Below are 12765 nucleotides of genomic sequence, written 5' to 3'. Positions count from 1 at the left end.
AAACTTTAATCATGCACCTTTCAAAAACATTCCCCTGTTACATGGCTGGGCTTATTTTGCCATCTCTGCAGCAGTACCTGGAAGTTGCCATGACTTCTGTCAACAGAGGAGGAGGTCCTGTCCTGTCCTGATTGATGCACCACCACCAGAGCATTGGCAGTACTTATGCTGCATAATACCGGTGGGCCAGCTCTAGTAGTCATTTGGTGTTGCCTCGTGGGCCAAATATAAACTGCGGGCCAAAATTTGACACCTATGATTTATAGCATGTTTATTTCAGGTCTGACGAGGCCACAGTTTGGAGTTTAAAGTACAACCTTCAGTTTAGCAATTCCACAAGTGCTAATTCTAAGAATATGTTTCAATAAATAGCTTGTGATTAAAAATAAAGAAAAAGTCCATATGCGTCTCACAATGCCATAGGAAGACCTTTTAGATTATTGTACTGGTGCTGTGTTGCTACAGCTACCTTACTTAAAGTGGAACTATTATGTGGATTTCAGGCTAATTTATTTTTTATTTCTGAGACCAGAAGGCTGGGACTGATCAAATTATTGTCACAAATGGCTTTATTTACTTCAGACCGACCCTCTCCGTAGGCTGTCAGATCAGCCTGTGGGCAAAACGAGTGGATTGAGACTCTTCTATTACAAGTTTAATTAATGACAAAGACCCTTCTTAAATGTTTGCCTGCCAGTAAAAAAAGTGCTTTTTGTCATTTGTCATTAATTAAAATTTAATTGTAGTTATTTTATTAATTAATTTATTTTGAAAATATTGAAAATCATACATACTCCACCTTTAAGTGATAAAAACTAGACTGGACCACTGCACTGACCTGCTTATCAAATTTAAAATTAAAATCAAAGAAAACCCCAAGATTTTTAATAAAAGGGCTAAAAGAGTCTAAAGAGCCTACAGCACTGCTGCATCCAGCCAGCAGGTCAGTTTTCCCAAAAGTTAAAACTTCAGTTTTATCCTTATTTATGCAGAGGAAGTTCAGTTCCATCCATGTTTTGATGTCCCTCAAACAGTTCTGCAGATTTTCAACACCATGGGATCCAACGGACGTTAACAGGAAATAAATCTGAATGTCATCAGCATAGCAGTGAAATGACACGTCATATTATGTCACCAATGTGCCAAAAAAACAGGGACCCATCACAAAGAAAGGGAGATGTATTTATTTGTACCTCTTTCACAACCTGGTTTTGTTATTGTTTTATACAGCTGTAAAACTAGATGTACAATACCCTCATGCTCTCAGCCTAATTTACATGTTCTGTGGGATGGCTGTATCTACAGCCACACGTAGGTGATATTAAAATGCATTACACATACACTTAGATTTATTTTGTTCAACCAGGATTTAATTTGCAGACCAATATTTTTTATTAGACATCCATTTCATGTAGCATCACAAATATTCAGAAAAAGCGCGCATTTTAGTTTGTTGTGATGGTTTTCATTTGTTTTTTCCTTGTTGTTTCAGTGGCTCCAGTCTCTTGGCTGTGAACCAGCAGGTATAGCCATGGGGTGGAGCCAGCTAATTGGACCGAACCAGTGGCAGAAATGGGAGGGGAATTTAGGGTTTTCTTCTGTTCATTTAGTTAGGTTTTTGTGTGTCATCCCCTTTGTCTGTTTTGTTTGGGCTGATCAGCCACTATTTAAGTTTACCCTTGTGTGTCATTTGTTAGGTCAGTTTGTTTCATTTTGTTGCTTGAGTTACTTCTGTTATAAATTCTTTGATTATAGTTTTTTTTAAGTTGATCTCTTTTGCAGGCCTGATTTATTCATTTATGTTAAAGCAACTTTTTAACATAACCCTATTTTTTTTAACTTTAAACCTGTGCCTGACTTTTTCACTGCTCGGCCCATCACATTCTGACAACCTGAAACCATTTCTATAAATGTGAGGCGACAGGATCATGTCTTGTTTGGGCACAGTCTAGTGTTGACACCTCTTATGTCATCTGCAGGTCACATCTCAGAGCAGAGCTGATGTCTGATCATGACTCGGCTGCTATGGTATTACCATGGAGATGTACCTCCCTTGAGGAATGTAATTAGGAGATCATTTCCGCCATAGTTACCCTTGAACTCACTGCTGGAGACGTGACAGTGTAATTTAAAAAATCCCCTCTGGTTTCATACAATCTTTGAGGAAAAAAGAAAAAAATCACTAATTGCTTTCTTTCCTTTCTCGTGCCCTCCTTGCGCTCATCTTTTTTAACCTTTCCAAATTCTCCTCTGCTTTCCGTCTCGGTAGCAAGACTGGAAAGGTGGAACACAGGAGAGAACGTGATAAAGGAGATGCATGCTTGAGAGACTGCTTGCAGTTTCTGTCATCTCTTGGCAGAAACAGTAACAGAGAGGATAATTTACCACGGAAAAGCGACAGTGCCTTCACTAACACAGCACATAAGTGCAATATAAATGCACATAATGGACACAATGTGTGTGTCTGTGTCAAAAAACAGAGCTGCATATCAAAACATTACTTCCCTGTAAGAAAACAAGCAAACAAAAAAAAGTGTTACTCTCACAGTTCAGCCTCATCTCATGGCAACTTAAGGTTTGCTTGTGCTTTGGTTATGTTACATTCCCTGTAAACATCCTTCTCAGAGAGATTACACACCTTTCTTCATCTTCTGCCGCTTATCCGGGGTCGGGTCGCGGGGGCAGCAGCCTAAGCAGGGAAGCCCAGACTTCCCTCTCCCCAGCCACATTTGCCAACTCTGCAGGGGGGATCCCGAGGCGTTCCCAGGCCAGCCGAGAGATATAATCCCTCCAGTGTGTCCTGGGTTTTACACACCTTTCACCTTGGTCAAATGCTGATTGGCTTAACGTTAGCTCAAGCTGGAAGAGCAACAACAATAAAAGATCTTTTCGCAAACAAGACAAAGCACCAAAAATGACAAAAACAGGTGGAAATACTTCAGATTGTTCCAAGTATTTCTGAGTTTATCCTCAAGTTACAGCCCATTTTACACAACCATCATAATCAGATAACTGGGAGTATTCAGATAATTGTAATATTTGTATCCGATACATCTACAAGCAAAAACTCTGGCCTACACACTGCTGTCCATGGCTGAATTTCTTTCAGCTGTAATGTAGCTTCCCGTTATCTTCCAAACATTTAGTCTTTGCTGAAAATGAGGATCCCTTGGTCTTAGCTTTAGCTGGGCTAATGTTGGAGCTAATAAGCCTGTAAAATAGTCTCCACATCAATACTTTGTGCTCCGGCTGACTTTTTAAGATGTGCATGTATGCAGGTTCAGTGTAGCACAGTGCAGATGTGCAAAGAACCAAGGCAGAATGTCAAAAGAGTTACAGTGATGTGAAGGAAGACCGATGGAGTCGTCTAAGTAAAACCTGAATCTGAGGCTCTTCACTGAAGTTGCTCTCCAACACACAGATGAAAACGCACACACCAACGCTCATCAGGCGTGATGCTCTTTAGCACTTAACAGTAATTACCTGTGTAAGAAAATAGTCCTACTTGCCTGCTTAAGTCTGCAGAACCCTCCCTAAACCCCTTTTCAGATATGTCATCTACAACTCCCACGACTATCTCTGATTGTTGGCCTCTGTCCCCAACATCTACACACAAACCCTGGCTGGCTGCTAATGAGCCTTGGCCTCACTATTAGCTACAGACGCTTGTGCAAAGTTGTCCACTCTCTTTTATTTGACTCATATACCAAGATTCTCACTGCAAAGTGGGATTATCTCTCCTCCCTTAGCTGTGCATGTTTATCCCTCTCTGACTGTGTGAACAGCAATGGATTCCTGCTGATTGCAGCTCACCTGATACAGCAGCAGCTAATATTCTCATCATTGTGCAGGGCGTCTTCATTGGGTATCCTTACAGACGGTAACAACAAGACTTCGCTTCCTGTCAGACTAATCGTTTTCAATTTCGTGTGCGTTATGTTAGTTTATCCTTCTCCTTTGATGAGACCCTCTGCCTTTATGTCACTTGTCTCCAACAACTGCTCTTTTTTTGGAAGGAGCTCAGTGAAACTCCTCGCTTTCAAATTGCAATGATTCATCACTTACATTCACACATCCTGCCTTCTGCTTTTAAGTCCTGTCTCTGATCTTCTGACTTTAAGGTGACCCGGAGTGTTATGGCTGTAACACATTAAAGACGTGCTGCAGAACTCAGCAGATTTTTGTCAGCTACTTCGGTATCCATCTGGCATCCTACCTGTGCTGCGAGCTCTTACCAGTAGTAGTTTTATCTTGGCTCTTGACATACGGCATCTCTATTCCTTTCTCTCTTTCTTTTCCTCCAACCAGTGTGTTTATATGCGTTTACTACTTGGCTGTTTTGTCACTTGACATCCTGGAAGAAAAAGATGTGAAGTATGCTTTTTAAGCCTTAGGACTCCATAAATGCATATAATAGCTGTCACCAAACCATACTACAACAGTTTTAAGTTTGAAAAGTTACATTATAGGTCTTTACAGGTGCAACATGTAACAAAATCAAAGGTCAATGACTGAAATGTTAGATATATCTTTAAAAAAAAAAAATCTGTCTATTGGTGTCTAATTACTTTAGTAAAGTAGCTGTGTTTTTGTTCTCTTAAAATGAGCTCTTTGTATCTACTTGACATAGGTTGACATATACTTACATATATTTGTACCATCAGTTTTTACTATGCAAATAAGTGTGAAGTGAGAACCCTCTGAACCTACTGCAGAACCAGCTTTGTTTGATAGATACTAGAGCACCGTTTGGGATGAAGAGCATCTTAAAAGGCACATAGAGGGGTAGGAGAGAAGTAATTATCTGTAGTGAAGACATGAAACCTCTGGATCCACTTGCAGATGAAAACATTTTTATCTCCAGAAGTAATTTGGCCCCTGATGGCCACCGTCCATTCAGAACCGTACTCAACATCTTAAGTATTTTCTCTGCTAATCTGTTACCACAAGATTATAGTAGTTCATTCTGTACTTTTAAACTGTTTGTGGTTCTTTCACCAAAGGTTTATCTACAAACTGAAAACTGTCTGACTAAAGTTAACGGGCGGGACGGAAAAGCTGGCTCAGCCGAGGAACGTTAAACCAAAGCATTCTTGCACCATTTCTGTTTTAGCTCACTGATATTTGGATTAGAGAGCCAAAAGGTTTAAAGCTGTAATTCTCAAACTTTTCCCACCTTATTCTCCTGAAATTCCTACTTAAATAAAGGCCAAACACCAACATTATTCATCAGGCTGGAACATTTTAGTTTATCTGCAAACTGATTTGTTTGAGGCGTAGGATAAGCTGTTTGAGCTGAGTGGATATCCTGCTGTAATTGGAGTGAAAAATGTGTTTTTCCAATCCCACACGCCTCTCCTGTAATGCTACAGCACTCGTACAGGGGTACCTGTCAAATAGAGAGCTAGCTAATATGTTTATGTATTTCTAATATTTTGTTTTTAGTCCATGAAAGCTCTGTTTGGACCTTGACAAACAAATAGGAAGCTGTGTTCCTAGATTGAACCAGCTGTCAGAGGCTGAGGTTCCACTCAAGATTGTTTTCGTTTATATTATAAAGTTATTTTTGTGACTGAATAAAAAAGGAGAATTTATGAATTTATGTTAAAATGATCATATAACAGGAGAAACTGAACTGAATCGTATTATTTCTTTAAAGATAAAATACGAGGAGTCACCCACCCCATCGCTCTGAATAGAGGTTGATACAGCCACTGCAAACAGCAGTTATGGGAAAATTGTTTACTTGGATGATCTTAATAAGCATCAGTGCATCAGTGAGAATTGATAAAGTCTTTGTATATTTTAAATAAATTGAGCCTTAAACAATAATGAATGTGAATGTGGTGCATCATTTGATTACATTGTTCTTTAAAAGAAATCACTGGCAAAAAAAAGAAGAGATGAAAGCAAACTACACATCGCTCAGCTGAAGTAAACAATGATGTTTTATTGATACGGTTCTCAGAAGAGTCTCGTTTCAGTGAACGTATAAGAATCACCCTCTGATAATACTGATTTGGTACATCATGACATCCAGCATGAGCCTCCTTACAGTGAGAGGGATCCATTACTGCTACTGCTGTTGAGAACTAGGGCAGATAAAATCTACCTCCAAACAAAAACAAAACAAAAACAATAAGACTGGGGACTGATATCGTAGATAATGGAGTATTAGAGTGCCACAAAACTCTAGAGTAGTAAGACCAGCTAAAGATTTAGCACATTACAAGCCACTTCCTCTTAGAAATATAAAACTTGATAATCTTGAACAATATTCTACTGTGCCGCATAAAGGTAAGTCTATACACTGTACATCGAAATATACTTCGAAAAAACAGATTTCACAGTTTTAAAGACTTTATTTAAAGTATAAACTGTTTTTTTTAAAACACTTTATTACATAAATTACTCTTTTTGAGGGTGACTATTATTTGCCCTGTCAGCAAATGCAAATGAATACAAAAAAAACAAAATGAACATTTATTACATATTATACAAAAGAAAATAAGCTTGTCCATTAATGTTCATTTCGAATACAACTGGTGACTCATTCATGATTGTCAGATAGTACTAAGAATAAATAAATAAAAAAAGAATAAAATCAAATAAATACTAACTCAGTATGTTTTCCGGACTCTGTGAGTGGTGAATTTGATCGTTCTGTACAGAAGTGCCTTGGTGAAAGTCTCACAAATCTACCGCGACTGAAACGTACAAAACTACGGCATCTACAGTATACGCAACATCCTGAAATTTTTAGTGTAGTCTGACACATATGTAGTAATATGATTCTTCTCCCCATTGCAAAATAAACAATGCTGTGTGATACCACTGTCCACAAATATAGCCATCACTTTTTTTTCACGCTGTTTTTTAATTTTTTTTTATTTTTTAAAAAGTTTATTTTTTCCTCTTGTCCATTGACAACTTGGACGTTCAAGGATGCCGTTTAATCCAGTGTGTTGCTTGGTTGGCTGTGCGCTGCCACAGCAGCTGGTCCGTGGTGGACAATGGGAGGCCTGAGACAGGGAGACGACTCACTTTAACGTTGCTTAGTATGTCGCTGTTCATGAAGTCCACTCTGGATGTGTGGTTGGTAATGGCTGCACTCTGGAGTGGCTTGGTCTCCACTTTGGTCCCTTTTGCCTTCAGTGTATATATTAAGAGACAAGACAAGCCTCGATCGCAGAGATGCCACAGTGCAACTTCGCCCTCCTCATTCATGAACGGTTGCCATTGCGGCCGCTCTCAACTGGACCCAAAAAATATGGGCGAAAATTATCACTATCTTTTTTAAAAAGGGGAATCATCTTACTCATTAAGCAACAGTTCTCAGTGCTTTCTCAGTTGTTCAAAGTTTTTCCAAAAAGAAAAGAAAAGAAAAGAAAGAGAAAACAAAAGAAAAATTTGACTAAACTTCAAATTTTTTTTGCCTGTGGCAGTAAAATGAACAATATGTTTGTTTTTTCTTTTTGTTTGCTTTTCTTTTGATAAGTCATTCTTTTCAAAAGTCCCTGCAGCGTTCCGTGAATGACCCCGTTTGTTGGTTAATTCTCCACAGGTTTTCAGAGGAGTGAGGTTGAGGAGGCTGGGTAGGAAAAAAAGGGACGGATTTTAGACAAGTTAACGTGGGCAAGAGGAAGGAGTCTGCCCTTCAAGTGCGTCCAGGTGGGCTGTTACCTCCTGCCCATCTCGTTCTGTCTGAGAAACTGGATGTTGTTGCTGCTGTCAGCCAGTTCTGGATACTGCTCCACAGGCAGTACGTAGTAGCCATCGTAGCCCTGTACTCTACCTGTCGTTAGGAGCTGCTGTCTCTCCCCCTCCGTCCAGAGGCGACTGCCTCCCTTCCCGTCCCTCGCCCGCTGCTGTTCTTTGGCCCAAGCCCCTGCCAGCGCTCTCTGTCTGGCCAGTTCCAACAGTCTTACCTTCTCTTCGTCCACCACATCCACGGCGAGGCCGTACCGAACGCTCAGTACCAAAGATGGAACTGCAAACTCCACGGTCACGCCTCTCCTCGACCGTCCGCTCACTGTCACATTGATACCACTCTCCAGTGACTTGCGGCCGTTTGTAAGCCCCAGAGCCAACAAATCGCTGTCAGCTGAGCCTACTTTCACAAAGTAGTGACAGTCTTTGCCATCCTGTGTGTAATGAGTGCCTTCCAGGTACTGGGCACCGTTGAGCACAAGAGCAACTTTGCGGCTGTCCTCGCTGGCCAGTGCGGACACACCGGCAACGACTCGACCCTCCTTCAGCGCCAGCATCACTCCTCGGCCTATTATAGGGGTGCTGGTGCCAAACCAATGACCGGGCTTGTCTTTGCGTCTGCGGCGCTCCTTGTTGAGCAGACGACCCTCGAGGGCCATGAAAGCCTGGTTGTGGCGCTCGGCTGCCTGCTGCACTCCAGTGATGAGCTACACAAGAGAGTTAAAAACAAAGTATGACAAGCAGCTGGGAAATGTATCTGGAGAAATGTGGAAGATATGAACTATTTTCTACATGCTTTTCATTACTGGACCATCTGGGAATCTTGCTAAATGGGTGTCACACCAGTTGAGAGACAGATATGCAGATGAGTAAAGGCTCGGACACTGCTGATCTGTGTGTTACTTCTATAAAACAATGTTAGTGATAAATTCTGTATTTGATTTTTGGATTGATCTTTATAGTTCTTTATTTATTAATACACTAATTTGATTAAATTTTAGACTCATAATTGGAAAACTGAGGCTGTCCTTAAAAAAAAAGTCTGTCAGTCAATGTGCCTTTGAAGAGCTAGAAGTTAAAAGTTGGACTTTTAAAGGTTAAACAAGGTGAGAAATAGTATAGACTGCATTTCATCATGAGGGTTCATATGTTTTTGTACCTGTCCATTTTCACAGTGCTGGGTGGCCTGCAGCTCGTACGGTGGCTCCACAAAGTAGAGCGAGTGTCGAGGGAATCCCGGGATTATGTTACTGAGCTGGAAGCCAAACATTACCAGCCAACTCTTCACATCTACAACACCAGACAGAAGGGCACATGTTTTGCTCAATGACAAAGTTAAACATAGCAGGAAAGAAATAATCTGTTTTTTTTCCATTAAAAAAAAAAAAGTTTGTCACTGTGACGTCTCCTGCTGCTCTGGGAAGTTGTCAGCAGCTGTAAAATTTTTTGTTTCTCACAAAAGTTACGTGATTTTTTGTCAAGATTCTAGTATATCAAGAAGAATCAGATCTAAAGCTGAATAGAAAAAAGAAAATAATCTCCGTACAGCAGGAGTTAACAAGAACATATCAGTCTGTAAAGACACTTTACCTGTGACATAATTTTTTACATCCAACATGTCGCTGAGAGGATTGTTGTTCTTGAACATATATAGATTAAACGGAGCGGGATCTTTTCCGATCTTGGGCCAGATGCTGTAGTCTGGTGAAGTCCAACGTCCAGCCAAGACGTCATAGTCTCGTTGGGTGAAGTGGACCAGCTTGGTCAAAGGATCGTACAGACCGCCGTGGAAACCGACCACCAGCTGGAACTCCGGGTTCGAGTCAAAGTACACCTCCCCGTACGCAGTGTACTGCACCTAAGTAACACAAGCACAGCCAGTTTACATTTAATAATCTTTTTGCTCTTTTTGTGACAGAACACTCCTCCTGTTATTGATTACGTTTAGTTGTTATGGAGAAGTTCTATTGAGAATTCTTATGCAGTCAAATAGCTAAATTTTGCTGTATGTAGTACCTGTTTGATCATCTGTCCATTGCTGCTGAAGACTGCCAGCGGTGTACCGGTGTTGTCAGATGCTATGTAATACTCCTCTCCACTGCTCACCTCCATTGCAAACAAGTGGCCCTGATGATGAGGTGGTGAGAAATATAGATTAGTATTTCTTCTTTATTCAGGAGGAAATTTCTGCCTTTTCTTCTGCAAACCAGTTTCAAGTTTCACAGAAAACCTCTTAAAAGAAGTTTCTTTTTGGAAACTGCAATGATTAATATGACTTCATATTCCACATAAAGTCAGCAGCTTCTTTTCCTTTTGTACAACCGTATGAGAAGGCAATGAAAAAAACATTACAGTGTCCAAATGGTGAAATAATTGGCATGCATAAAACATGCATAACAACAGAGGTAATTGCACATACTACTAAAACTGAGGTAAGAACTGTCAAACATGTTAAAACCTGAAAGCTGAACCATTGTTAATGAGAAGATGAAATGCAGAGAGATAATAATTAACATCTAATGATAACAAATCAAAGAAAAACAACATATAGTCTTTATAGCTGTTAAGAAAGCTACTTATAAGTGAGGTTAAATAAAAAAAAAAAAAAGTCTCCCAAGTCATGGAAATGTAGGCTGTTCATCATGTTTTTCTAAATGGATATTTCATTACATGTAAAAAAAAATCTTGACAATGTGTTTCTTTGCACTATATTAAAGGGAAAAATAAGGAAATGTTTTACATATCGGTTACTATGCTTATATTTCACTGGTCTGCCTCACCTGAGAGCAAACCATGCTGCATGTTTCACACCTCTGCTGTAGGAGCAACGTTATAATGTGGGATTTTTTCAGCTGGTTGTGTGTAGGTTCAGCAATACAATATTTCTAATCAACATATCTTTTTGTTCCTTAGTGGTACGATTATATTATAAGACAACAAGAACAACCAGAGCTCAGACTGTGAAAGTAGTTTCACACAATGTTTTTACAGATAGACATATAGCACATCCGTGACCCTTTCCCACCTGCAGGTCATAGTAAAGGGACGAGATGTCCGAGCTGGAGTGATTGAAGATGTGTGTCACCCTGGTTGGATGGTTGAGGTCAGCGTAGAAGAACTGAAGGTGCTGCCCCAGGCTGTTTCTCGTAGACACCCTGCGGCCGAGCCCATCGTAGTGATAAACAACGCTCCACCCGCCCGGCCCTCGATTGTAGGCTCGCAGCAGCTGACCTTTGGAGTTATAGTCAAAAACATCTGTGCCACGCTGGCTGAGGAAGCCGTCTTCGTCCAGGCGATACTGGACATCCCCCAGGCGGGTGATGCGGTCTCTGAGGTCATAACGGAGAGGCAAGATCCGAGCGCTGTTGCCTGGATTCAGCAGGTGGAGGTTACCGTTTAGGTCATAGCTGTATCGCCATGTTGACCAATCATTTACCTGGAAAAGTTATGAGAAAATTATTCAGTCATAACTCTGAACTCTCAGAAACATTTTGAAGAACTCTGTAAAGACGAAACTGGGTGTAAAATGCACATTTCTCCACACAGAATATTTACCTTGACACCATTGAGCTGTCCATCTCCATCATAATCATAGCGGTACTGAGTGGTGTTGGCGTAGGGCCCAATCTTTAGCTCTCTCTTCACCACCCGTCCCATGCTGTCGTACTGCACCGTCATCCAGTACATAAGCGAACGGAAAATCTCGTACTGGACCTCCTTGATGCGACCGTGGGTGTCAAAATGCTTACTAAGTGTCATAACGGCGGTGGTGATGATCTGATTAATGTCGTAGTAAATCACTCCAAATTTTCCAAAGTGCTCCACCTACGGAAAGGAGACAGAAGTGTAGAGGAAAGGTGAGTCACCCGGAAGACAAAAAAGGTAACACAGGAGCACAGACTGGAGCTTAAAACCGCACACCTTCCCAGATATCTCATCGTATCTGTAGAGGTCGACGGGCAGAGGCGTCTCGCTGATGACTGGCTTCATGCTGGCGATACGGAAGCTGTTGTCGTGGTAAGTGTAGTCAAACCTCGCATTCACCATTCCCTCCTCGCTGAAGCGGTAGATCTGCTTGTCGATAAGAGGGCCCATCTTTCGATAGCGGATGGTGCAGGAGAAGCCCCCGCTCTGCAGGCTGACCATCTTTAGCACGCCGGCTGTCTCGTCGTATCCGAAAGTGACCGCAGTGCTGTCATACACAATCTCCGACAGCTTGGCTAGCTTGCCGTATTTGTAGAGGACACGGCGGCCAGTGCCCAGGTAATGTGTTGCCTGAGGTCTGCCATCCTCGCTGAAATCGTGGATGATGGAGGCGTTGCTCTCTGGGGGGTTGTACGTGTTGCGAATGTAACCAACAGACACGTGTGTGAACATGGTGTGGCGAGCGACGCTGGGCATTGTGACGGCTGTGACCCGAGCTGAGGCATCAAACTCGAAGACATACTGTCTTTGGCTCTGCAGGAGCAGCACCATGGACTGCAAGAGGAGAGAGAGAGAGTAGAAATCCAGATTATTACAAACGCATTATCAATGGATGACATGCCGCTTGTGAAATAGCACACTGGGTAATTTGCTCTCACTTGACAAATCTCAACCTTTATAACCATAAAAATGATGTATGATTTCACTCATTTCTGCAATCTGAATTATTATCATTGCCTTCCTTGGTAAGATTTGAGTCCTGGAAGACAATATTTCAGATAAATGCACTCACTTTGTCAAGGTAACTGTAGCTCCAAACCTTCCCGTCCACGAATGAACGAGACAGGATTCGGCCCTGGGAGTCAAACTCTGTCCTCTCACTCATGCTCCCCCGCTGCAGCCCAACAAGCTGCCCGGTGGTGGAATACGACACGTTGACCACTGCCAGGCTGCTGCTGGGCAACCACATAGCCGGACGGCCCTGAGCATCATACATGATGCGCAGGGTGAACTTGCGGTGATCATCGTAAATCTTCTCTGTGCGCGTGTTGCGATCGAAATCAATAGAGAGAAGATTGCGGCCATGAGCCTAAAGAGAAGGAAAATAATTCTCCGTTATATGACAGCTCT

General features: G+C 41.6%; 1 protein-coding gene across 2 annotated transcripts in view; it reads right to left on the bottom strand.

Moving 5' to 3' along the window:
• Positions 1–7679: 7679 nt before the first annotated feature.
• tenm2a (teneurin transmembrane protein 2a) overlaps positions 7680–12765 on the bottom strand; it is a gene marked incomplete at both ends in the record, with an annotated part of 161505 nt that continues 156419 nt past the window's right edge. For both annotated transcript variants that reach the window (XM_079250599.1, XM_079250600.1), the window contains 8 exons: positions 7680–8417; positions 8870–9000; positions 9301–9568; positions 9727–9837; positions 10736–11146; positions 11266–11535; positions 11632–12189; positions 12428–12724. In XM_079250599.1, coding sequence (XP_079106725.1) covers positions 7680–8417; positions 8870–9000; positions 9301–9568; positions 9727–9837; positions 10736–11146; positions 11266–11535; positions 11632–12189; positions 12428–12724 — 2784 coding nt within the window. The remainder of the gene's footprint in view (positions 8418–8869; positions 9001–9300; positions 9569–9726; positions 9838–10735; positions 11147–11265; positions 11536–11631; positions 12190–12427; positions 12725–12765) is intronic.

This window comes from Telmatherina bonti (assembly GCF_933228915.1).
Source record: "Telmatherina bonti genome assembly, chromosome: 12".
In the NCBI taxonomy this organism is placed as follows: Eukaryota; Metazoa; Chordata; class Actinopteri; order Atheriniformes; family Telmatherinidae; genus Telmatherina; species Telmatherina bonti.
Note: the sequence above shows the minus strand (reverse complement) of the source record. Positions and strands in the feature narration are given on the sequence as shown.